This window comes from Lutjanus erythropterus, chromosome 4, assembly GCF_056507025.1.
Source record: "Lutjanus erythropterus isolate fLutEry1 chromosome 4, fLutEry1.hap2, whole genome shotgun sequence".
NCBI classification, from domain to species: domain Eukaryota; kingdom Metazoa; phylum Chordata; class Actinopteri; order Lutjaniformes; family Lutjanidae; genus Lutjanus; species Lutjanus erythropterus.
The window spans coordinates 17,195,387-17,222,593 of record NC_139320.1 but is presented as its reverse complement, the minus strand read 5'-3'; the positions used below and the strand labels follow the sequence as shown (position 1 = coordinate 17,222,593).

Below are 27,207 nucleotides of genomic sequence, written 5' to 3'. Positions count from 1 at the left end.
AAGACTTGTGAAATAGAGGAGAAATTCTTTTCATGTTTATGCATTTCCCTCCAGATGCAGTCAATTAACCACAATCAGTTTAGGGTCTGCAGATAGTTTGAGCAACTGTGAAGCAGTGATGTTGCTTTGCTCAAATTTTGTGCGAGTGTGTGTCTCAGTGCTCCTGTAGAGACGACAGAAAGGCATAAAGTTGAAAAAAGAGCAGAGGCGACAGTGAGGGGGAAAAAGTGAAAAGACAGAATACAGAAAGAGGAGAAGGAGGAAGGTATGACTCATAGGTGCTCTCCAGCAGGAACAAATTAAAAAACATAATCAATATTCGAGAGCAGGTTGGAGCCTCTGAGTTACTGTTCTACACTGCAGGCATGTTCGCCTGTTGACACAGTGGACTCAACAGCCACGATCCATACACTCACTGTCCATCCAGAGAGGGGACGTGATGGTGATGATGCTAAGAGTGAATGAATGTTCATTATTTTAAGTTGTCTTCATTAATACTGTGGAGACAATTCCAGGGTTTAATTGCTGATTTTATTCACCCGTTATTGTTCTTATTTGTAATTTTTTAATTGCTCTTATTCATTTTATTTTTCTCTATGCCAATTCTCGCACGTTTACTTCTAAGCATTGTTCATTTTACCTTGTTTAAGCCGTGCATTTTTCCTTTATTGCAACTGATCTTCTTTTAATTGTGTCTTGTCTTATTGTATGTCTGTGCCTCAGAACCATTATGAATGAGGCTTCTTACTCAATGTGTTTTCCAAGGATTTAAAGGAGCAATATGTAACAACCGCACATCCAAAAATTAGTACTGCAATTTAGTGAGCCACAGACAGCATGTTAAAGTTAAAATCCTATTTAAGATACAGTCTATGGTTGAAGCGAGTTGTTTCCCCCTGCCTCCTCCTCCCCAGACTTGAAGAAGACTTTAGGAATTTTAAGGCACTTTCTCAAAAATAAAACAAATTAAAAAAAAAATCAGATTAAAGATAACACTGGAAAATCACCTTAATAAACCGTCTACTTACCCCGTTGTTGGGCCCCATGTGTTGCTCAGCAATCCCGAGGAAGTTCTGCAGTGGAGTCTTGCCACCTGCTCAGAGACACACAGCAGTGATAATAACACTGAGAGAATGTAGTTAGACAATCAAAAATGAATTTATTGAGTTTAAGTACACTACAGAGCACCCAAAGCTGGCTTAAGTTGGTGCTTGTTTATCAAGAGATGATGAAGCATGGGCTCATTCATCTCCACTGCAACTGTCAGTGGTGTCATTTTGCCCTACAGTGTTCTGTTCAAGATAATTTATTGCATTATATCAAGCTTTTGTGCCGTGGTCGTATTGTCTACTAAGAGCCATCAGGATATGAACACAACCATACAGAAGTCAATTATGCTTTTCTCTTGGTTTCTGAAACTTGCAGCAATACAAATTTACTGAAAAATGGCAACACCTGAAAGCCATAATTTAAGATATTTTACTTAGCACAGTATATCTGTCTTCAATGCATCTCTGAAACACAAGCATCATCTTTCTACAGCTGAAATCATATTGCCTGGATGTACACAGAGTTACACGCTATATATGAACAGCAACATGTGTAATTTACTGTAAATCATTAGACTAAATGGATGAAAAACTGGAGTATCTATGTTTGTTAAACAACTATGTGATGAAAACCCACACTGTGAAAATGCAAGTGCTTTGAAGAGCCTTAAGGGATCTTCAGAGTGCAACAGTAAGAGAACCACAGAAGGGTCTTGGAGGGGAATGTCAAGCTGTCTTCTCTGGATCTCAAAGATCGCCCCCAGACATGTTTTAATACATAGAAAATGCTGTGCTTGGAATAATAATTTGTGTCTGATATGTTTTTTCTACAAAAAAAAAGTTAAAAATTCTTTCACTGAAATATCCAAAATCTGTGAATATGGAAATGTCTTTCATTTCAAAACCTTATATATTGGATGCTTGATGTTTCCTACTTCACTGAAAAGTCCAGTCTCACTGTGTGAAGGTTTCAGATTGCCACAATGTTAATGTGTTATACATTACGAGCACTGGTATTTCATGTTATAATTGTGGAGGTCATCTGTGATTGGTGTAATCTGCCATGTCCATAATTTGTAAAGTAAAAATTCCACCGTAAATTACCGACCATATTTCACCAAATACAGATGTTCTGTGCAATTCGGTGATCTGTGATTTAGTTTAATTTAAATTTAGTTTAGTTTGTTTCAGTAATGAGCAAAACGCAGTTCTGATTTGTACAAAATATGAATCCATCATGTGAAATAATCAGGACAGTTCTGACCTTTATCAAAAATTCTGTGTTCGTGTAGAATGCCACCACTCAGAGTAAAAAACCGATGGAAAAAATGAGATTTCAGGGTCTTTTAAAATAACCAACAATGAAGACATTAGGATACCAGTTCCAATACGAATGATACTGACACCAATAGAGTGCTTCACTTGGTATCTTTTTTCCTACTTCATTTGATACTCATCATGTGAAGGGGCTCATTCCTGAGGAAACCTTTGCGCATTTCATGGATTTATTTTTATTAGACGTCACATCTATACAACAGATTGTATGGGTTGTAGCGGCTGCAGTAGTGGGCCAATAATACATCACACTAAACTGAAGAGTGCTTGCAGTGATTGGCTGCAAGAAAAATCACACAAATAGTCTTTTTTTTAGATTGGGGTATAAAAAGGACCAAATGCAGGTATTGTCTGCCGAGAAGTTGTGATACTACTTAGTACTGTGTTATTTCAGTCAATACATCAAAGGTCTTCTGCTAAATGCATAGAAGACAGAATGCCTGATCCTGAACAAAGAGCCAAATCATCCACCCAGCCACTCCATGAATGGCACTGACGTCAAAGAAATCGACGATTTCAATCGACGTGCTTGTAATAAGTTACATCCAATATGGCAGTCAAAGAGCTGCAGTGATTAACTTTTTCAAAGCTTATGTGGAAAATATCCTTCTTTCAATGCAGAAGTAAGTAATAAAGAGCTCCAGGACCGTCTTGATGTAACATACACAAGACTTCTCAGGCGTGTCCCGATCCTCTCATAGAGGTCACGATAAAAGCTCAGATTTATGGTAGCATCACTCCAATCTCTCCTGTTGTGTGCGCAAACAGAGTCCACTTTGCTGGACATTGCTATAGAGCAAAAGATGAGATAATCTTAGGTACTTCTCAGAAATTTCCTTGCCCATCAAGAGGAAGTAGACATTTCACATTTCCAGATCTGCTGACTAGTGACACTGGACTGACTGTGAATGAACTTGGTGTAGCAATGAACAACAGAAACCAGTGTAAGCAACGTGTGTCTCAGATCTCAAGGGTACTCGAACGGTGATGATGACCTTAAAAGTGGGATAATTGACCCAAAGCATCAGTATTTGCCAACCTGGGAGTGAGACTCAACAATCAGTCTCCAGTGTCACATACCCCACCTTTAAAGGTGAGATGAATTACCAATGCTGGAAAGGACCCGTTGTTTTTAGAGTGCATGGGAATATCAACAGCTGCTGCTCATTCTGATATGAGATAGAGATGAGCAGCAAAGAAAACCTGAGCATCCTCTGAGTGTGTGGCTTGTATTTTCAGACAGGACTGCTGCTGTGGTTGTCCTCACTAACCAGAAACTGAGTGAGCACTAAAAGCAATGCAAAGGTCCATTAATTAGGGTTAACGACAGTGGTGTCCTGGTGCGGTTTATAAGACAAGTGTCCACATTTTGACCTTCGGCCAGCTGGTCTGTCTATAGCTGCTGCTTGACTCATGATACAGCGTGTGTGTCTCTCTTGGCATATATATAGCACTCAAAGTTTTTTTTTACAGTGTTAACAAAATGATGAAAACTTGCACAAGGGAAGGGCAACTGGAGTGAGTCACTCATTCAGGAGTCAGTGTAGCTCTTCCAAGAACACTGCCCTCCCACATATTAGCAGAGCGCAGGAGGGGATTGTGACCTGGGAGAGCGGAGCCCTCAGAGGAGCGCGTGATGGTTGATCCTGGCCGACAGCGACAGTCCGGGGAGGGAAGCCTGCTAATCCTGTTTGATTTATGATCTGAACCAGAAAACGAGACGGAGCCACCGAGTGAACGTTACGGGCTGTTAGCCGGAGCCTCGGGGTGATCTCATCGAGCTCCGGTGAGGGGGATTACTCATCAGTGACTCTTTTTATCAGACATGTCGTAGCACTTAGGCAGGGGGTTACAGCGGCACAGAGGGGATGAAGGAGAAATTCAGCTGCTGCAGCTGTGATGCGCCTGCACACAACGATGAACACCTCAACAATCTCAAAGTAAAGTGACTTACCTTTTGTCTTGTTCTTATTCTGGTCTGACAGATGGTCAGTTCTAGTCCTGGTGATCAGCTCCACATTGGATGCTGCGTACACCTGAAAGAGGAGGAGACACTTAACTCTTAGTTCTGGCTTTACTTCTTTAAATATTTTCGATTTCTTCTGACTTAAAAGACCTTTTTCACAGCAGCCATTCTGAGACGAAATCGTTGGGTAAACACAAGTGTTATCAATGACACTAATTTCACCCCTTGACAAAGGTCTGTTTAAACCCCATACATTCCTCTGTCACAAATTGGGCTTACAGATTTGGTAAATGTGACAAAATTCAAAGGAAACCTCTTAAATTGATCATGGTTACGGTGAAACAGAAAAAAAAATCCAGTATCTGTGGCTCTCGCAGACCTGTAGTAAACTCAGCAAATAATTTAATTTGGTCTGAATGAAATGATTGGATGGCCTACCTGCCTGTCTACCTATATACCTTCCTACCTGTGCACACTCTGCCCCTGCACTGACTAGACCAGAAAATGATACTGCAATACTGACTTTATTGCCTTTTGTTTTCTTTATTATTTATTAAGAATATATACATTTTAGAGTGAATTCATTTTTACAGTATAAATGGTCCAGAGAGTCACTGTTATGCAATTTTTAGAATAAAAGAAAATACATTTTGTTTTTGTCACTACACCAAAAATGTACAAAACCGTGACCCTATTAAATGAAGAATTTTCATTTCACATTTCACTCCTTGTTCCTGGTCTGCAGAACATGGAATAACTCCTTCAAGCTTCTGTCTATACAAGAATAGTGGAATTCCTCACGAGTGACCACAAAAAGAAAATACTGATTAAAAATTGAACATGCTGCTGATTCTATGTTTACAATGGACAGCACACAAGTGAAAGGAAGAGCTAAAAAGCGTCCAGTCGGACAGCAGCTCAACAAGAGTTGTCTGTTTATGTTTGTAACTCTAAATCAATGATGCAGAAAATAGATGCTTTTCAGGCAGCAGTATTTCACTGTAGAACCTGTCTGAAGTGCTTTTAAACCACTAGTGACAGATGGTCCTGGGTGTCTGACACTTATCTCCCATCGATCCCTCCAGGGGGGGTCAAGAAAACAAATGGGGTCAAGGTAATGCATGTGTCTGCGCAAGACATAGACCTCTTTTTTAGACTTAATTTGATAGGCCATCTGGTCTTTTATGTGCCGATGAATTTTTCTCACCTGAGGGCAAAAAATTAATTCCTAATTGTTATATTTAAATAAACAGCATCTTAAAGGGATAGTTCTGATTATTTGATACAGGGTTATATGAGGTACTTTTTGATAGTCAGCATACTAGCTATAGTAGATGTTTGCTGGCACGCCCCCAGTTTGGAGAAGCAGAAAGCAGAATCAGCATGGAAGCTAAGAAATAAACTGCAGTGGACAGGGTCAGCAAAAAAGGTATTTTAGACACTTAAAAAAGGTCTATCCAAAAAAATCTATATCAGTTTAAGTCTATGTTGTATTATGAATATTTTCACAGCCTTTTTTCACCATCAGACAGCCTTGTCTGACAAGCCAGATTTTGCTCTCTCCAAATCAGTAATTTTACCCTGCAAAACAAGGGAGCTGCTGAGCTACCCCTGCCTCAATATGTTAGTTGTTGTGTGAGATTTAGTGTTTTAGTTTGATAGTTTGGATTTCCCACACAACAACACCAACAAACTAACAGATTTAGGCAGTAGTAGATCAGCAACTCCCCTGTTCTCCACGATAAAATTACTGAATTTGCCTACAGAGTTTGGTTGGTTTGGAGAAAGTAATATTTGGCTTATATAAGGTTGGTTTACCATGTGAAAAGACTGCTTGATGGTGAAGAAAAGTGGTGAAAATATAACATGCATGTCTTTTAAGTAGCAAAAATACCTTTTTTTGCTGAACGCATGCTTAGCTGCCATGCTGATGCCCCTCTCTGCTTCTCCAAACTGGGGGTGTGACTTGATAAGTACGCATCTCATAAAAACCTTACTTCAAATTAGCTGAACTATCCCTTTAAAACGGCAGGTTTCAGAAACTCATCTGCAATGATTTAAAAATACAGAGGATTACGTCCTCCAAAGTCCTAAGCAAAGGTTTTAAAATAACTCCCTGAGGGATTCATTCTGGAAATTAAACTCTTCAAGTGAAGTGGACTTTCAGGAAATATCAAACTGAGCTCTGACAGCGGTGGTTTCTGTGGACAGTGTGAGAGATCAGTGAGCTGTCTGAGCAGCCTGTGCTCTACCTTGGCTTCATATCCATTCACCGTCTCAGTCTTCTCGCTCCTCCAGCCCAGTATGCCCGTCTTATTCCTGCAACAGACATTCAACACATCCCACATCAGTCCTCTGTAGTCTTGACCTCCAGTCAACATACAGTTGCATCACGGTTAGTGTAGATTATTTGTCCTGTCCAAAGCAATCTGCAGATATGTACCTGAGAGAAAATCCTAAATACAGTACACTGGAGAGTTAAAGCAACCATCTCCCTTTAGACTGCAAGTCACAGGCTCTGGTTTTTCTCTATAATATGCGGCCTGAAAACATTGCAGCCATTGTCCTTGTTTGTTGTCAGTGAAGATCAACAGTTCAGTGTGTAATTAGGAGGTCTGCCTGAAACTTAGTGAGGCATATCCCATCTCCATGATCTATTCACATCACTGAACTCTGTTTGGACCAAACTGCAGTGAGTTTTCAGGGATGAGTTTCCCTCATTAAACCTTGTATTTTTCATATAATAAAGGCAGACATTTTCTAACATGTTTAAAATATGTAATTTTGGAAGAAAGATTGACTTTTTTTTAGCCATGCTGGGCTCTCAGGGTGTGACAATCTGTAAATTCATCACTATGGTCCAAGCTTCAAAATTATCTTAACAACTACTAGATGGACTGATGTGAAAATCATGTCAAGTCATATTTTTATTAACATAGCCCAAAATTACAATTTGCCTTAGGGAGCTTTATAATCTGTACAGGGTGTGACACCCTCTGTCCTTCGATGCATGATTCAGGTAAGAAAAAAACAAACAAACAAAAAAAAAACTTTTAACAGGGAAACCAGTGCTACATGAACCAGAAATCTTGTACAGATATTTATGATTTCCATCAAGATGAACTGTTACACAGCGAATAAATCATCTTACTTTTCATCTTGCACCATAATTAAGTCAAGATTTCAAATCTGTCATATACTTTGGTTTATGACCAAATACCACCATAGCCAGAGGAAACTTCTTGGATGGGCCTCTGATCTCCCTGTGTAGGTGCATAAGACTTTCATAAAGTCCATGCAAAAACTGAATTGGAGTCAGAGTGTACATTAAATAGATTGAAATCCTATTTATATAAGATCTATATTTTAAACAAGTTGTTTCCCCCGATCCCGTCCTTCCCAGCGATGATGAATCCTACACTGTGAGTTGATTAGCTGTTTATAACTGTCACTTGTCTGTCAATGTAAAGCTAATCCTGTTATCCTAAAACAAAAGCCCACTGCTCTGAAAAATACATCCTATTGAGCTGGAGTTCAGTGACTGTTTGCCTTTTGCCTGCCAGACTCCATTAATATACTGCTCAATTTAACTGTTACAAACATCTATTCCCTCTAAAAGATTAGTAAACATTTATTACAACTCATAAACAGACACTCATTTGGCAAACATTCAGCAAAACATTTAACTCCAATAAACCTGAAACAGACAAGCAATAACACACACCACATCTATAGTGTTGTTGTTGGAGAAATGAGTATTTCTAACTTGCTCTTAACTAGCATGTTTCCTTAATCTCTGATGATATGTCACGGTCATTTTATGATTTACTACAGTAAATATAATACAGATTTCACCTTTACGTAAAAAGCAGGTAAGCAAGTGAAATCACAGTACAAGTACCCAGAAAAATCACTTAATTACAGACACTGGAGTAGTTATAATTCATTATTTCCACCCGTGTGCCACGGTACAGCCTTATAGAGCCATTAGCATTGCCCCTTAGTCTGGTTCTCCTACCACCAACCCGATGTCAGACAAAATGATGTCTCTGTCTGAATTTTGAAGTTATATCATGGCTCAATTACTGTGGGTTCACTGTACTAACTGTACTTGTTACCCCAGCTCTAAAATCAGCAAAACTGCAGTGCTGTAGATTTTGTGCATGACTGCATAAAGACGTATAAACTCCGGAGGTGAGTGTCCTGTCTGTGGTGCTTGACAAAGTGGTTTGCTCTAAAGCATCATAAATAGATTATTGGCATGTAGACAGGAGTGCTGACCAAGGAAAATACACAGAGGTGACACTGAGGTACAGGTCTGACAGGGAGATGATTACCCCACCCTACCCCATCCACCCGCCTCTCCCTGCTCACTTCCCTCTGTCATTCTTCTTGCTTTTTATCTGTTAACATTCACTTTCTGTCTTTGGGTCTCTTCCTTAATTCACCTATCTATCACTGTGTCTCACCCCAGTCTCATTCTCTCACTTTTCTCACTTTTCTGCCTCCAAAACCATAAACTTATCCTGTGTTGGCTTACGTATTGTGCTATTCCCCTATAGCCTTGTGTCCCATTCATCTTTCTCTGTGTTTCTCACTGCATGTCTTTCATTTCCCCCTCATCTCTCTCTGTCCCATCCCTCTTTCTCTCGCTCATCCCTTTCCCTCTAAATCTCTCCCTCCATCCTCTTTCTTTCCATTTTCTTGCCTGCATCCCTCTCTGTCCAAAAATTTCCTTGTTCCATCAGCTCTCTCTGTCACATCAGTCTTATCTCACCACCTGACTAGAATAAGATGAGTTTTGTCCTCTATGGCCCCGCTTGGCCGCTCTCTCCTTCCCTTCTCTCCTTCTTCCTCTCCACTGCTTTTCATCTCTGCGTCTATGTCACTTTATGTGAAACTGAGCCGTAAAACTGTACCGTTCATAATACAGCGTAATAAAAAGCTCCTAAATTGACTGCCCACAAGCCACCTGCTCATCCAATTTTCTTCCACCTCTCCTCTCCATTCTTCTCCATCTTCCTCCAGTCTGCGTATTTCCTGTGTGCCTCTTCCATGTCTTTTCGTTCTGCTATCTGCCTCTCCATATCCATACTCACTGAAGTGCTGAACTTTTTTGAAGTGGCCTGAGCCTGAAGCTAATTTGTGCGTCACTACCACCACATCACACTTAGTCCTGACACATTTTTTGGCATTTCAGCCATTTGAGTTCACATACGACACGAAAGATCAAGAATGGAAAATTTTCCTGTTGGATAAAAACGCAATGACGTAAAGGGAGCAGATGTAACCTTTGCTGAACAGCTGCTAATGTGGCCACAAGAATCATAATATAATAATTTGGCTTGGTTTTGATTTGTTTATATTTGTGTATGAGGGACCATGGTATTCTCAGCAGATGGGAAAAACTCTAAATGAGCAAGCGTTAACTTAGAACATTGTATCCCAAACTTAGGTTCTCAACCCAAAACAAGTCATAGACCTGTTTTTTTGGGTCCTCAATTGGTAGAGTAAAATGCATATCATATCTCCTAAAATAGTGACCAGGGCTTTTATTTACTTCAACTGCAGGAGGTAACAGGGCTTTAACTGAAGCAGACTCGTATTAGAGGTGGAGATTTATTTCTAACTCCCTCTGCTTTATAAGTGTAATTACTCATATTGTGGCAGGTTGCACAGAATAAAAGACAGGAAGCAATTCTCAACAAAGTCAACCCCAATAACATTCAACACCGGGGGACAAAACCTCTAAAACACAGAAGAGAAATACAGCTGGCGTCAAGAGATGCGACAGCCACCTCACTAATGGTTTAAACTATATAAACCAGCACATAAATGACTGTTAGGCTACCCACAAAAATCACCATTTACTGAACAGACACATTACCAACACAAAAGTACCACTTGCAGTTTTGGAACATAAAAGAGATAACTTAACAAACTACTCAGTCCAGCAGTAGGCATGATGGGAAATGTGGGCCACCACTACAATATTTTAGTATGAGCCCTCATTTTGATCCGCTCCTGTTTGCCCTGTTGCAGTTACTGCATTATGTTGTCAATATATGTATGGAATAAGTTAGGCTTCAGCACTTTCTGCCAGAAAGCCCTTCACGGCAGAGATCTTCCTGTCTGAGGATTTGAAATCTAAATTGTCCCATGTGTTGTTAATACAAACTCAGCACTTCTTGTGTGTATTTTAAATTAAAAGCTCTCTAGTGTTTCAGTGAACAATGCGAGTTCATTATGAGGTGGTGAAAAACTGAATATTACACTTAGCAAATTTGATTGTTGCTGTGATATACTTTTACGATGAAATAAATACATTTCATATACATTTTAAATTCATGGTTTGTTGTGGTCTTAAATTATGTAAATTCATTAAGTATTTATGTAAGTTTGAGTCCACCAAATTTCTCTTCTGGGTCTTGAGCTGAAAAAGTCTGCAAACACCAGACTTAGGCCTCATTCAGACTGAATCTGTGGTATTTTGCTGCAGGATTGTGTGGCGGTGTGGGGAGTGTGTGTGTGTGTGTGTGTGTGTGTGTGTGTGTTGAGCTGAGAACATTACTGCTGTAAGCCAATCAGAAAATTGCACTGCTTTCTCTCCCCACTGAGTCCTTATGTTGATCACCCAAAGCTACACACTGGCTCCTCCCCCTCTTATCTCTTTATCAAATGAGGACACAACAGCATATCAGCACGCACTCCGCCTGGATAGCACCTGTTTTCAATGATAATTCAAGCTGACTGGAATGAGAGTCTGATCATCTGCTCATGATAGGCCACCGCAGCGTGACACTGGGTTACGTTTCTCCAAAAGTTGACTCAACGTTTTCCACCGCACACTGCTGCGTTTTTTCAACACCGCCCCTACTGTTGCTGCCCAAATTCAAAATGAATGAGAAGTGAATGCATTTTCAGCACCTGATTCATTTGACTCATGTGCTTAAGATAAATACAAAATAGGATAAAAAATAATAAATACAAAATCAGCGCTAATCAGTGCTACAATGACACACGTAGAGATGAGTCATACGGGCAGCAAACTAACTCAGTAAAGTCAGTTACACAGTAATATCCATCAAACTTCCTGGGTGTAAAGCCCTTGATTATATTGAAATGAGCAAGGGTGTGTAATATTACTTATGAATTCAACTTTTCTTTTGTAAAAGGATGACTGTGTTAATTTTTCTTTCAAAGGCTACATAATCTCACTTTAAACTAGAACATTATTTGAGAATTAATTGAAATAGTTTAATACACTTTCATTGCGGGAACATTTCCCCTTGGCTCGGCTGTAGATATATCAGTAATATGTGGTGTTAAATGAACTCAAGCAATTAGTTCCACATGAATTTTGTTGTCTTCCTCCACTGCTGCTGCTTCTGTTTGTGTTTTCCTAGACTGTGTGAAATGCATGTTGACAGCCACCAGAGAACGTGCCTGAACTTGTTCCACTCAGCTGTGGGCTGTAGTGTAGGAGACAGCTACAGTGAAAGAGTGACAGAAATTCACCAGTAACAACAAAAGAATGATTTTCTCCACTCAGGGAAAAAAAAGAGCCAGCACTCAGAGCAGAACATGTCCTGTGGCTGAATTGCATCGTGTTGTGCCGAGGCTACTGTTGGTGAAGAAAATGATTATCGTGCTTGTTCTATGGAAGATTTCTTCCAGTATGGTTGCTGAACATGGCTGCAAAATGTTGAGACTAGGAAGAAGCCCTTGCACTTGAATTCCAGGGGTGTTACAGCTGTATCTGAAGTCTAAGTTTGCTTAATTACTCACAAAAATGACAAAAATGGAGGGAAGCTAGAGGGTCTGCAGCAAAATGCCATTTAGCCAGATAAAAATGGTCCATCTAAAACAGGGGTGTCAAACTCAATCACAGAAGGGGCCAAAATTTAAAACACAGTCTAAGTCGCGGGCCAAACAGGATTAACATTTATTAAACAGTCTAAAACTGACTATGTTTTATTCAGAAATATGAATTTGAACAGCCAGACTGCAACAACTTTTTCCTCAATAAAATAAATAAGATTTAAAATATTTTTTTTTCTTCAGCAATAACAAAGGAAAACAAAAATATTTCAGCTCAGAATATTAATGCTCACATATCCAGGTGGGGGTTACATTTGAAAATGCTTGCTTTTTGTCTGCACACAAGATATCACACACTTTAATCATTAATTAATCACAGAAGTGTACATTAATATTATGATTCATGATCATAAAAAGTTTTTTATATCAAGTCGACACATCTGTCCATATTTCTCTCTCTCTCTCTCTCTCTCTCTCTCTCTCTCTCTCTCTGCTGTGGGTCAGTCTTATTTTTATTTTTACCTGGTTTCAGGTGGAGCTGCAGCTCATCTCCCTCCTCGTATACTTGTGTTTCTTTGCACTGAGCCAGTTGCCTAAACAGACAAGCCTGTTTACATTATCGTTTGACAGAAGCTCGCGTCTTCGCGACTGTGACTGCCACATCTGGCCCGCGGGCCTTGAGTTTGACAAATGTGATCTAAAAGATTTGTATCATTGCCAACATTTTTTTTCCACTTTTCCTTGCTGTCAGACTGTCTTTCCTGACAGGAAACAGCTTTTTAAATACCGCTCTCTCCAAACCAACCAGACTCCACGGGCAAAATCTATAATTTTACCTCTCAGAACACAGGAGTTGCTGGTTCACCGCTGCCATGATTGGTTAGTTAGATTTTATTATTGTGTGACTTTGGAACAAACCTAAAACACCAAAGTCACAAAATAACACAGACAAACTGTGCAGCGTTAGACCAACTCCCCTTTCCTGCAAGGCAAAATTACTGTTTTTTTCCTAAGAAGTTTGGTTGAATGACACAATGATTTCCTGTCAAAAAAAGCTTTCTGATGGCAGGGTACACTGACATAGAATTTGTTTTGCTTAGCTTCCATGCTGATACTCCTCTCTGCTTCTCCAAAGTGGGGGTGTGTATCTACTGTAGGTTAAACACTGATTATTACTATGTACCTCACACAACCCTACATCAAATAATATGAACTATCCCATTAAAGTATACTACACAGTGTGTCTTTCTGATTGGATTTAAATATTGTGTATAGTATCGTGTCTGACCTCTCAAAGGCAATGTTGCGGGTATCCAGCTGGGTGGTCACCACAGGGGCCGATAGCCTGGCTGCTACCTGCTCGTCGCTGGGATGCACCGCCCCAAGGAGGCCCAAGCCGGCGGCGGTGCTGCTGCAGGCGCCGCCATTCACCCGTCCAGGTGAGAGCGCTGTGAGAGATGAGACGCACAAGGTCTCACAGAACACCACCTGCCTGTCATGGTCGACCTCCATCACCTCTGCGCTGGAGTCTGAGAGGCAAAAGTGTGACAGGTGGGAGGAGAAAAATGGGGGAAATGTTAGAGAGCTCCAGAGAGGCAGTAGGAAATACAATGCAAACATGCCAATGAGTCTGTGAGACACAAACATACATGTAAATCTAAAGAAAAGCAAAGGAGATGATAATCGATGTAAAAAAAAAACTGCAGCTGCTGCAGAAGGGCAGAGAACAGGGAAGAGAAAAGAAAAAATCTGGGCAGGCAGGTCCAGAAGAAAGTAACAAAGGGGGAGGACATTGTTCAGAGACTCAAAAAAGTCCAGGGAAAAGGTCAGAAGTAGAGGAATAATTAAATGTGGCGAGAGGAAGAAAGATAAAAATAAAAGAAGAACTGGGTGAAATAATGCAAAGAGGAGCCAGTGGAGAATCAACTGAGTGGAAACAGCTGTGCAATGAGGTTACAAAAATGCAGAGAGAGAGGGAGGATCATCCTGGGAAGGTGCAGTTACACCTACACCAGTCTCTGTGAATATTTTCTCCATTTCATATCCACTTCAAATGAATGGATGTTTCTTAAAATTCAGCTTGGACATGTTTTTATTTGCTCTGCCCCCTTGGACGAGCCTCGGATCCGGTCAGACCAGTCACAATCATTTATTTAATAAGGAGCCAGTCCTATTCAAGGATTTAGAAGTGTCACCAGTCCAGATTTGAAAAGTAACAAGTCACGTGTTTTGTTGTTCTGATCGGTTGTAGGTCTGTCCAGTTGCATCCAGTCAGCAAGTCCATCCAGTGGACACCTCTGACCGAAACTGCTGCACAGTTTTGATTAAGATTCTGTTACTGCATTGCCTGTTTCTTTAGATGTTTTCAGAAACATTTATTCTGTACTGTTGTAATACAGGAAAGGTTTTAACCAGACACCCGGTGAATTCATTTGATTGGTCTGTATGAGCCGAGGTTTACTCTATCAGAACAAGTTCTTACCACGTCTCCTCTCAGAGCACAAGAGTTGCTGGTTTACCGCTGCTTTGATGCGTTAGTTTGAATTTGTTATTGTGTGACTTTGGAACTAAACTAAAACGAGCTTGAATACATTTATAGTTGTTTAGAATGATGACACTGGAAGGTAAAGAAAAGATGGCTGCCATGGGGGCGTGGTGATATTATTTAAATATGTAGATAATGGTGGTGATTTAGACGGTCTCTCCTGGAGGACATTCGTAGTGTTGCATTCAGTTGTACACATGAAAAATAACAGACGTGGTTATGTCAAGAATGAAAAATGAGAGCTATAATGATGTTCAATGATTTATGTATATTGAACTGTCGTGTTGTTTACAAGTTACAGAAATGGTCAGGCAGTTGTGTTTGAGTGTATTTGCCCCTTATCAGTGTTTTGTTAATGCATCTGGTGTCCCGTAGCCTTTCTACAATATTATGCTAACACAATAATAACTGATCGTAATCTTTCTGCTCAGTGTTTCTTTAACACCCACATCAGACATATGATATCAAGTCATTTCTTCTGGTGCTGAAAGCGAAGGTTGTTTCACAGGACCAAATGCAAATGTGAATGGAAAACCAGAAGATACAGGGGAAGAGGGAGGAAGAAGAGGAGGTATAGAGACCCAGTGTGAGACAACATGACAAATACATGCTTACTGTAAATTTACGTGCACAATTTGGCCTCTTATCTTAGATGATTCTTTGGGAAATATACATATTCACTTTCACAGAGAATTTGATGGGGAAAGGGTTGCAATTTCTGTGCATTTTCTTTAAGCGATAGTTTAAAATATTCACAATCAATTAATCATTAATACGAAATAAACACATTTTTCGCATTTTTTTAAAACAATTTTAGTGCCACATCAGTTATGTGAAACATCAATTCATGACGCACAAACAATTTAAATGAACAGAATAATAAAACAATAAGGTTTTCACTCAACAAGGCTGCTCTTGTCCACCTGTTCTTCTTCAACAAATGAAGCTGCCAAACAAAACAATGTCAACTGTGACACAGTTACTGCCATTTCAGACCAATCTAAATCATGAGGAAAAACTGTGAGGTTCAGGGAAATGGTACGCAAAACGTACATACAATTAATTAATCTTTAATCGGTTAAATTGTTGACAATGATTAATCAATTAATGATTAATTATTAACACCACCCCGATGTATGTACAGTAAGCTACTGCTGGCAACTAGTTAGCTTAGCTTAGCTCTACAAACAGAGGGAAACAGCTAGACTGGCTCTGTATAAATGGAACAAAATTCACCTACCAGCACCACAGAAGCAAAAGTGTAAAAACAAGTTTCATGGGCAGTTATGGCTATGGGGTCATTTACTTGGCCAGGTGTGTGACCTCCTGAAGTCTCCTCATCTTGCTCTTCCCAAGAAAATGAAAGTGTACTTCCCAAAATGTCTATCAATTTTTCTTAAACACTGTGCATTTGCTCCCACATTTCTCCCAATATTATTTTCTTTGTTGTACTGCATTAAATACTTAAACACTTGTGAAAGCACCTAATAGATAAATATAACCTGACAAAGCACACACTCTCACACACTCACACACACAGAATAAGTCAACTTCTGACCTTGTCCCCTGAAAATGAAGCTCCTGTTTCCTCTCTGCCAGGTCATCTGTTCAAAGCCCATCAGGGTGGTGTCAACACGGAGACACTGACCACTCTTCCAAACTCTGTATGTGTCGCTTGGGCAGATTCGAGACACGAGGGGCACTGAGGACAAAACACAGAACCACTTTAAATCAAACAGTGCCATTTCTGAAGAATATGTTGAGAATAAGTTCTCAGTTTTCTCTCTAATCTGGTGTATTCATATGATTCAGGTTGGTGGTTTTTGGGCTCGGTACTCTGATTACTCACTTACACACGAAACAAAGTTTTGTGTGTATATTTTTGAAAATACATCCATTTGTGGTTTTGTAAAGCACTTTAGTTCAAAAGCGCAAGCTGTTTAACTCTGTAAAACCAAAGCCAGACATATATTCTGCAAGGCTGAAAGTGCGTGAGCGTCAATGTTCAGTACAACAGGAAGACACAGGCCTGTTCAACCCCAGAGGGAGATGATAACATGATTAGTTCTGACTGGTCGGCACTGGACTGCTTTACTGACTGAAATGACACAAGGACTGGACTCACCCCAGCTGGTGAACTCCCATTTCATCTCCACATAGAAGTCCTGGGCCTGGAACAGAAAAGCAGAAAGAGGAGGAAGAAGACAAATGAGAAAGCAATGGGCATTGATAAAGAGGAAGATAGAGCCTGAAAAGAGTGGGTGAGATGGAGAATGATGAATTTAAAGATGGATAGATGGGCAGAAAGAGGAGAATAGCAAAGTGGAGGAGAAGAAAAAGAGGGAGAGTGAACAAATGCAGCAATGCTCCTTCATTGTCAGTTCCAAAGACAAGGGGTACTGGCACGGAGAAGTGGTTGTGTATGTGTGAGTTAATAATAGAACTGATAGATAGAGAGATGGAGAGGAGGATGAGGTGGATGGGAGCAGCAGCAGACGAAGAACAGAGTGATGTGTGCGATGTTTGCGAGGGCATGTGTGCTTGAGTGCGAGTACTGATTGTCGTTTTCAAAGTGCGAGGGTGTTGTGTCTACCATGTGGGTATGCTAGAGTGTGTGTGATTATGTGTGTGTGTGTGTGTCAGGGAGCCAGCTGGAGCAGATACACAGGAAGACAGACTGTATGAAGGCAGTTCCCTGCATCTCTGCCACTGTTCTCTGCAGCTCTACCGCTGCAGCAGCTTCAACACGAACAATCTGCAGCACCTCAATACTTTCCTGTCAGGATTATAACCAGCGACCTTCAGGCAGTCCGCCCTCAGCTTGTCCATCATCGCTATTGTGCATTTAAAGGGACAGTTCACCCAAAAATCAAAAATACATATTTTACTCTTACCTGTAGTGCTACTTATCCATGCAGGTGGTTTTGGTGCATAGTTTTTGAGATACTGGCCATACAGATGCAGGAACTACTTGGCACTCAAGATAATCAACAGACCTTACTGTTTGCAGTTTCATGTAGGAACTATTTTCTTTCTACTAAACTACACATGCCATCTAGCTACTTCAGTGCTTCGAACATTACAGCTCAGGCAAGGAGGACACCATTAATATTTACATCCCACGCTCTCATTAGCACAAGCCTCTCTTCCATGAGCAGATGCACAGGTCTTTCCGTGTGGTGATATGGTTGGGTGTTGTTCAGCAGGAAATAAATAACTACATCAAACTGCTCACCACAAGGTGTGTGGATTACCCTGAGTAACTAGGTCATGATTTCTGGAAAGACGCATTACTGTTAAGTTTTTCAAATGTGTTGTTGGTGTTTTTAGCACCATAAGCCGAGTGCCACCTAGTTCCATTATACTGGAGCGAAGGCAGATATCTCTAAAAGTCATACTAAAACAATCTGGACTGATGAATAACACTACGGGTAAGATTGATTTTGTGGTGAACTTTTTAAGTATGGCACTCCTTACCCCTTATGGGGAAAGGTGGGACTCAGTTACCCTGAGACAGAGGATATTGCAATGTGGAGACAAATCCTTGGAGAGTATTTTCCTTGTCAAATAGTAAACAAAGTTATTAATACCTTCAAACAAAACCATGATTATTTTGATCCTGAAACAATGACGTAAATATTAAAAAGTCAAAAGAAAGCATCTCTGCTCACAAACCCCTGCGATGAGCCTTTGTAGTTTGCGTATCTATTATGGCTCACAATGGAAATAATATCAAAATTGCAATATGGCCAAGGGAAAGGAAAAATGTGTGACAAAACAGCATTATAATGAAGTACTGTAGTGCTGCAGAGATGTCCTGACCTACAAATCTTGATCTCCAGATGTAAGAAAACATGCAGAACCCAACAATGTCACATTTATCATTATTTTAATTTAGGCTGTACAGTATCAGTCTAAACCATAATCCAATACGATCCATTAGCCTAAACTATCATATGTGCTTAACTAAGCTTTGAACGAAATGCTGTACAGATAGATGTGTCATGTGACAGATTATTTTTTTTTTCATTTTGAATGTCTGAATGGCTCTGACTAATCAAAAAGGCTCCTAAAAGTTTTATGTGTGAAAAAGTTTAAAATAAGAAATAAGGAAGCAGCAGTATTACATTACTGAGTCATGTTGTGGGCAGTGTTATTCTTCCTTCATGTGAGTAGAATATTTGTCTCACAATTTGATGTTTTTTTGGATGGCAGGTTAAGCAAAGTGCATCCGAAACAAATGTATTATTAACAGCGTAATTGCCTAAGAGAGGGAAAATCGATCAGTAAAAACAGTATTGGATTTACATCTGTATTGGTAGATACTCAAGATTGCACCATAAAAAAGTGTTACCAAGCCATCCCTAATTTTAACAGTTCTCTCCAGTTAAGATGAAAATTGTGATGCAAAACTGATAATTTCCACCCATCGTGAATCATATTGCAATATCAGTCAAAACAATCTTATTATGATTGTTTTACCATATTGTGCAGCATTCTATGTATGTTTGTGTTTTATTTCATGCATGTCTCTTTAATGTCTGCCTGCATTATCCTTGTTTGTGTCAATGCATGTGTGTGTGTGGCCACAGGAGTGTGTTTTTCCAAGTAAGGATCAAACTGTTTGTGTGTGTGAGTTTTTGTGCGAAATCCCACTTGGCGTAGTCGCTCCAGCAGGACGGGGATGCCCGCCAGTCTCTTGGCAGTCCTCTGGTAGTCACGGTAACGAAGCACTAGACGCACCAGCTCCGGATCTCTGGTACTCACCGCCTCCTGAAGAACTGCAGGAGAGAAAGAAACAGAGAGAAAGAGAGATGGAGTGTAAAACAGACCCAATCACTCAGGCCTCATCTAAAATTTATGTACATGAGCAATTTAAGGGGGGCAGCGAGAATTGCCGAAACTGAAGTAGGCCAACGGAAAAGCTGGTGCGACCAATTACTGCAGCGCGCTCGTCATTCATCAGAAGGCCACTTTGCTGTTAATCTTACAGGCTGTTTTACACTTGAACAATTACATAACAATTTTCTTTCTCTTCATCAGCAAACGTGAGTAAAGGTTAACACACACACACACACGTTTATACACAACAGGTGAAACAGTCTAGATGTAGGCTGATTCCAATAATGTGAAAAGAAAACCCTGGAGAGTAATATATCGTGCCAATTGACAAGACACAGTAATCAGATTAGCAGAAACAGAGCATGATTACTTAAAGTGATAGTTCACCCAAAAATGAAATTTCACTCAATATCTACTCACCCCTGTGCTGATGTGAGGATGGGTGAAGATCTCCAGTTCACAAAACACTCCTGGAGCTTCAGTGGAAAACAGCATTGCAGCCAAATCCAGTACAATTCAAGCGAACAGTGACCACTTTTAAAATGCAAACAAATAACCCCCCCCCCCCCCCCCCCCCACCGAAATGTCTCCATACTGCTCGTGTGGTGTAATCCAAGTGTCCGTAAGCCACAGCATTACAATTTGACCCAAAAAGACACCATTTACACCATGTTTTTAGCCTAAATGTCAACCGTAGCTTCTCAGACCTGATCTGCCTGCACATGCCTGAAGCGGGTACACAGGCTAAAGCCAAGTGGTGTGACATGAGATACACAAGATCTTGCGATACCTTCACATCTGTGTTTACATGCTACCTGGAAGCATCTCAGACAACAGAGATCTGCTCAGAAATAGTGACTTGTCACACACAGAGTTGACTTCACAAACTTTCAACAAAGAAGAAAAGAAAACATCCGAGGACTTCGACATCGAGAAGAGGAGCATAATTTCTTTGCTGCAGCCGCGCCGCTTGGGCGAGAGCTTGTGTACCCATTTCAGGTGTGTGCACACGGATCCGGATTTTTTTTGTGCAACGCTGTTTTCCACTGAAGCTCCAGGAGTGTTTTGTGAACTGGAGATCTTCACCCATCCTCACATCAGCACAGGGGTGAGTAGATATTGAGTGAAATTTCATTTTTGGGTGAACTATCGCTTTAATGATGCTCTGCAACTAAAGACAAGAAAGAAAATTTCCTGAACAAAGATTTCACTTCATAGCATTTAATCCATGACCAATCAAGACAAAAAAACACATTACATACAGTGTTACACTAGTTAAGGGGGAGTGACAGCAAAAACAAGAACCTAAGGATGAGGGTGGGATACTGGACTGCAACAAAGGTTTGCGATATCAGCCAATATAATTTCAAGGTTAAAAATTAATTAATTTCATGCTCCAATAGTCTCCCACTGCTAGACCTACCTATCTCTACACTACATTTGCACAGTGCCAGCAGCTAAGAGATGTCTGGCAGAAGCTGCCGTTTTTCTGCGAAAGAGGTGGTGAAGAAAAGCATCAGGAGTGGTTTGTATTTTCTAAACCAGAATCAAGAGAATCAAACAAAACGATGCTAAACTCATCAGCACCAATGTAAAACAGGACCAGTGGGAGATGCCGTTGTCACCCAATTTGCAAATACAGTGTACAATATATCATACATTATGCCTTATAATAGTCCTCTTATTGTGTCCAAGAGGGCCACAACCAAAACCATAAAATTTGCAGACCATTTGTGACAAAGCTTTTCCCGGGGTTACTGCAGATGACAGGCCATGCTTGGCAAGTTAAACTCTTGTGGTCTGCAAAAACGTGCAAGCCTGTGCTTTACAAGTCCAACACTTTCAGGGTATATTCTTTGAATAATAGTGAAGTTAAGTCAGTTTTATTTGTATAGTGCCAAATCATAAGTTATCTCTGACAGTTTTCATATAGAGCAGGTCTACACTGTAATCTTTTTTTACAGAGACCCAATAGTTCCCATCAAGAGTAAACACTAAGGCAACGGTGGCAAGGAAAACTTTAGGTGGAAACCTTGACGGAAAATATAGTATATATAGTTGGAAGCCATATGGTGGGACCTGTTTGAAAGTTAATATAATAAACCATATCACAGAATGGGTCAAGCAGCCTCTTCTTCAAGATCTTCATGATCAGATTGACAGCACTTGAAGAACTTGTTGATATCAAAGGTGCTAATCGTAGCATTTTAATGTCAATAAATAGTAACATCGTACAATGGAAGTACACACACATCCAAGTTACTTGCTACCACTACTATTTATTTATGAATTAGCAGTTAGTCTCTGTTTTCTTCCTTGGTAAATATATCTATTTTTATGATTGTATACTTTACACAAATTAAAAAATAGTATCCATAAACAACTTCACAGACATAATGGTATTAACTATATTTAAAAAGAACAACGAGCAGAGTCTCCAGACTGTGAAATTTTCTCTTGCATTTCTGTATGGCACATTAAGGGAGGATGACACAATGTTCTAGTGCAATTAGAGCCAGCTTTCACATTTATATAAAGAGAAAGATACTGTAAAGAGTAAAAACAAATAACATTTTTATTCTTTAAAGGAGGCAAAAGGGTTCCTTGGATTGCAATTTTTAACTACTGGTAAAAATAATAATAACCAATCGCTTCCACTTTGCATTCATTGTTGAGGCTATTATAATTATACCCCAGGGTCATAATTATTTAGACAATGATATATTATTGTATAAAATTTTGCATGTATCATCTTTATCTTGAAACATTCTAACCACCAACACACAACCTAATAATGTATTATGTATACTGCATATTGCATATGCTCACAGAAAACCATACTCCGTTTCTTCCACAAAACACACAAACACGCACACTCACCGGTCCATCCATTGCGGTTCTCCTTGCTAACGTCAGCTCCTTGCTGCAGCAGGACCCTGGCACAGTCCAGGTGGCCCAGCGTGACAGCCAGGTGGAGAGGAGTTCGACCACGAGGGTCCAGAGACTCTAAATCCGTCTGGATGAAGGAACAGGAGGAGAAATAACAGAAAACAGAAGGGCAAAAGAAGGGGGGGAGAAAATTTAAAACAAGCAGTCATAGTGTGAGGGAGGTGAGTAAGCAACAAGGGAAGTGCAGCACACAGAGAGAAATGAAGTAGGAGGAGAGGAAATTGGGGTTAATTGCGTATCATTGTCGTGCTCTTCCAGCTCAGACAGAGGGGGAGGGAGAAACAGAAAAATATAATAGAGACACAAGTGTGAAGATGACGACAGAGAGATGGAAAGAGAGACAGTGACAGGTGCTAATTGATCTGTCACCACCCAAACATAGCTGGGTGCTGCACTGCTGATGTATCCCACTTATTTTCTGGGCTGGATGGATTGGATTTAGCTAAACACAGACAGCACTATCTATTCTTTTAAACAAGCCTCCACACAACAGAGCTTTTTAAGCGGCCACCTGTCTGCTGTTCTTCAAAACATGGAACACTGAGGTTGAGAAAAGTTTGCTAGTTTGAATCCAGAGAGGGAAACACGAGCAGCTAAAGCAAATATGGAGCACAGTTTTCAGTCTGCCATACCACTGAGTAAAATATATAACCTACACCCTCTTTGTGACCAACAATACATGTTTTTCCTTCCTCTGAACAAGCATAAGTGTGTAAGTCTGAACAAAAAACCATAATTAATGCTTGAGGCTTCACTTCAGCTCACAGCTCCACTCTATATTTAGAAGCATGTCAACAAGGCCTCATTTGTCAGCCATATTACATTAGAGTTAATCTGTCATATCAATCACACCAGATACTAAAATTAAGATGAGCCATTGCAGGGGGGCTTTTAAAACCCTCTCAGACAATAGACAAGCAGTGGATAATTTTAGATGCCAAGAATACTAACTTATTGATGTCTCTGGTTGATGCATCTTTATACCAAACAAATGAATCAAGAGGGTTTATTAGACCAAGCCAAAGTAGGTTTAAAAAAAAAATTTTTGTGTGTGTTCAATTTCATGCTTTTTTGAGTCTAATAGTTTAACATGTTGGAAAAAAATGTTAATTTGCTTCTTTGCTGAGTGTTAGATGAGAATAAGTCTGTAACTGCAGACTACTTTAGTCCAGCTGGACAAAGTAAACAGTGGTTTCAGATAAGGCCTCGCACATTTTGAACAATTCTTCTACATGCTTAGAGGGGCAGGGAGAGACACAGTGACTTGGCGAAATAATGCTAAGGTTATATATATGTAGGCAATATGTCAAGGGGAAAAAAGAATATGTCATCTGATTTTGATACATTTCAGACATGTGAATAAACACTGAGCCAAGGTTGTAAAGTGTTGATCTATTGCGGGTGCCTCATGTGTATTTACAGGTGTCAGTCCAGACATGTTGAAGAGATGACTGGATGAGTCACTTGTTGATGAGTCACAGATTCTACAGTATCATATTGAGTATCATTTTATCATTGATCAGGAAGACTGAGAATCCTACAAGTGTTGCCGAGTAAAACAGCAGCAGTTACTTACGATCTGTTTATTACTACACAAGCTGTGGTTGTACATCTGATGAGATGTCATGTCTCTTCACAAATCATTTGATTTAATCCCCACTGGCTCTGCGTGAAACTGCCCATCCCTCTCTCACTCTGTCCACCCCAGCGTACCAGTGTGTTCATGTTGCCTCTCACTGCGGTGTGCGCCTTGAAAATCAGCAACATTTAAACTGATCTCAGATCTGCCATCCAATTAAACCGAGCCACTGACAGCCACCATTATCCAGGGCGTAAGCTGATCCAAGGTCAGTTCTGTCAGTCCACTGCAGGCTTGAATTCTAATTATGGATTACTCTCGGAGATATAAGTGTAAAGTGACTCAGAATCAGCACTTTATTACAGACCTGAAGGAAGCTGTGGAGGAATATTTCTAGGAATAAAAATGAAACCATTTTTAGAACACTAGGTAAAATTTTATTTGAATGGGTGGGTGTGCGTAAGACTGTCATTCTGGTCCATAGCATAACCACGGCATGACACCACCATGAACATGATTGAGTCTTCATAAATGTTTTTGACTGTCATGAAGTTTAATTCGGTCAAGTCTCCTGGATACAATTTATTTTATAATTCATTCTGAATTAAACACATTGTTTGTTCTAAAGCTGATGATGGAAGTAACTAAGGAGTGAACAATCTTGTTTCCTTCTCATCTCTGTTGAAAGTTTGACACTTTCTCCTCACCATGCTTATGTCATCAGTGTTTAGCTGAGTCTGGCTAGACTGGAGATCCCAGCTGGACAGGTAGCAACCACAACTTCTGAGACAGACGGTGACCACTTTGACAAGTAAGATAGTACCAGGTTGGTTTCCTTGTTGATTTTTCTATCTTACTTCTAGCTTACTAGCTAATGCCAGCTACAGATAACGGCATACACTGGTTAGCCTACTTTAGCAATAAGTAAGCTAGCTAACATCTATCTGTCCATCAGGTAACACACCTTGGTACTGTACGCTATCATCAAATTGGCCTTTTAGCATTTAATGACATCTTTATGACAAATCCAAATGGTATAACTTCACTTGAAATCCAGGAAATTATTCACAACACTGTTACAAAAGCATTTAACAGTGTAATGAAACTTAATGATATCTTTATGACAAGTCCAAAATGTACCACTTAACTTGAAGTCAAGGAAAATACTCCTGACACAATAATGGTCTCATGATGGCCAGTGTCAAAACCAACCACATATGACCGCAAAATATAATGTTAAGACATAAAGCTTAAAAATTTCTACAAGTTAAAGTCAAGTTGTCATGATAAAGACACTGACAGGTTATACTGTCTTGGTTAATGTCGAGTTGTCATAACATCTCAAACAATGTCAGCCTAAAATGACATAACTAACTGAATGACACTTAAATACAACAGTCATAAACATTCATAAAGACTCCATCATGTTCAGGTATCATGGCATGATTATGACAGTGTAATGGCTTCTGTCTATGCACATCATTTCAAACACAGTGTTACAGAGCATTTTTTGGGGTTTGAGTTGTTTTTTTATTATAGCGTTTATAATATTGATAAGAACAATGTATCAGAAATATGGCTGAGCAGGTCTGAGGCCTCAGTCCTTATCGATCTACATAAATTTCTAAGTAAAAGCAGTGGAGGCAGAAATGTATTAGAGGAGAATTTTTAAGCAACTGAGAGTATATACCAAACCAAAAAAAATTGCAGCTCAATATGAGGAAGCTGCTCTGAATGTTTACTGCACTCATCGTTTTATAGGCTATCCTAAAAGACTGTGAGTTTCCATCTAACAAACACAGGTTAACTGTTACGCTCCAACAAACACAGACTGTGAGCAGAACCAGGAAGATTCAGCGGTTATATTATCAATCAGTTACTGCAGCTCTCTGTTTCTGGCATTTGCAAGGGAAATGAGGAAAACTACATGGGATACACTACGCATAAACATGGCTGGGCTCATGGATGCAAGTGCAGACACAAAAACGCATGTGCAAACGTTCATAGACTCACATGCACTTAAACTGTTTTAATAAACCCAATCTCTCAAACCACACTGTTGCACACAGTATTACAGAAGTGACAGGACAAACAAATTCACTAAAGTACCTGAAAAAAATCACCCTTACTATACACAGTTTTTTCAAATTCTTACAAATTAGACCGTACAGTAAAAAGCTAATCACAAAAAAAAACTACTGGAGCAGGCACAGACTGTAAAAAATTACACAAAACATGGGCAATTTCAATTCAATGTACTTCACAGTACATATTACACAAAGTTGACAACAATATACAACAAATACAAGAGAAACTGGATTTCCTAATTCTTGTCTGAAAGACTTAATGTCCTTCCTGTACTTAGAGGAAGGACAAAAGAAAATTAAGTACAGTATTAGGAATTGCTCAGAAAATGTTAACAACTCCTATTCTGTGTTATATTAATTCTATTCCCTGTTTGAACAATTAGGACATTATATTAAGTCATTTTACAGAACAAATGGAAATATTTTTATAGGATTGGGTATGCAACTTGTGTAGCCCTGAGTATGTTTTTCGTTTGTTGTTCTGCTCAGTTCCCGTGAACATGGCTCTCATGTTGGGGAGGTGCGAGGGTTGGCTTGTGTGTTTTTGTGTGTTTATAAATGTAAAACTGGGTGATATGTCGTACTTTGTGTGTATGTTATGTATTGAAAAGCTAATAAAGATGTGTGAAAAAAATACACTGAACTGAGGTTAGTAAAGCATAACTCAATAATATGAGCATGATATCATGGTTTTACTGAGTAAATGGGTGTGTTATCTCTGCACGATCTTTTTCTGTCTCTTTGGTTAACACTGTTCTCCACAGTTATTTCTAACACAACCCTTCTAAAGCAACCCTGTAGTGAAAGAGTGAGGGAGAGAGAGACAGACATAAATAATGTGGGCAGAGAAATTTCCATTGTGAGAAACTGCCTGTCAGCAACAACTGTAACATGTACGACAGGCGAAGATGGAGAAAGAGAGAAAAAAGAAGAGAGCGACAGATTGGTGTTGCAAGTGATGGCCATGGCAAACAAAGATATGGGGAGGGGTGGTGAGGAAAGAGAACAGAAGGAGGATGAGAGTTAGGAGAGGG

At 39.8% G+C, this 27,207-nt stretch overlaps 1 protein-coding gene across 1 annotated transcript in view; it reads right to left on the bottom strand.

The window, feature by feature from the left end:
- Positions 1–27,207, bottom strand: part of ankrd13b (ankyrin repeat domain 13B) — a 61,072-nt gene that overhangs the window by 12,959 nt on the left and 20,906 nt on the right. The window contains 8 exon segments of the mRNA XM_084717125.1: positions 1,029–1,093; positions 4,339–4,420; positions 6,603–6,669; positions 13,460–13,700; positions 16,275–16,418; positions 16,842–16,887; positions 19,373–19,497; positions 22,439–22,574. Of these exon segments, the coding sequence (XP_084573251.1) occupies positions 1,029–1,093; positions 4,339–4,420; positions 6,603–6,669; positions 13,460–13,700; positions 16,275–16,418; positions 16,842–16,887; positions 19,373–19,497; positions 22,439–22,574 (906 nt within the window).